The following is a 638-nucleotide window of genomic DNA, read 5'->3' as shown; positions in this document are numbered from 1 at the left end:
GAAGGGTAAGATGATTCTCATAGGGGATTTTTCTTTGTTACCTTTGAGATTTTCTTGTGCACATAGACACTTTACACAGAGTTTTTTTAAAAGTAGTAATGATGTTCATATTTACAGAAAACACAGGTTTCTTTTTTCCATTTGTGACATTCAGATGTACTGTAGGTACTGACATACATTTTTAACATCATTAAAATAAATTATAATTGTAAAGGATCATTTGGTTAATTAAGCTGGGTTAATTATACATAATCATGAACCATTTTAATTTGCCTCTTGTAGTACAGATTTTCTTCTTTCCATTTTTTCTAGTATCACCAAATTTCAGATTTATATACTGCCAAATGTTAGAGACTTCTGTGTTCTGTTTTAAATCCTAAACTTTATTAAATTTCAAAGCTTTTGATGACTGTATTCCAGTTAAAATGGCAATACTTTACACTTTCCATTTTCTTAATAATGGCACTCCTTTACAGATCCACCCCATCACCCGTCTGTTCACAGCCACCCTCATCATGCAACTTGCAGGCCTTCTCTTTGATACGTTGCACCTGCTAGTGTTTTCTTTTGATGGGGAAGGCAGTGAAGGGGTGAACATCGTGGGTGACCTCTTCAACATTTTAGCACAGGTATGAATC

The 638-nt window shown here is 34.2% G+C and overlaps 1 protein-coding gene across 1 annotated transcript in view; it reads left to right on the top strand.

Annotated features, from left to right (window-relative positions):
* LOC119586440 overlaps positions 1–638 on the top strand; it is a gene marked incomplete in the record, with an annotated part of 52,503 nt that overhangs the window by 47,568 nt on the left and 4,297 nt on the right. Inside the window, 1 exon segment of the mRNA XM_037935169.1 lies at positions 477–629. Coding sequence (XP_037791097.1) covers positions 477–629 — 153 coding nt within the window.

This window comes from Penaeus monodon, chromosome 21, assembly GCF_015228065.2.
Source record: "Penaeus monodon isolate SGIC_2016 chromosome 21, NSTDA_Pmon_1, whole genome shotgun sequence".
NCBI classification, from domain to species: Eukaryota; Metazoa; Arthropoda; class Malacostraca; order Decapoda; family Penaeidae; genus Penaeus; species Penaeus monodon.
The sequence above is the reverse complement of the archived record's forward strand: the minus strand, read 5'-3'. Positions and strand labels throughout refer to the sequence as shown.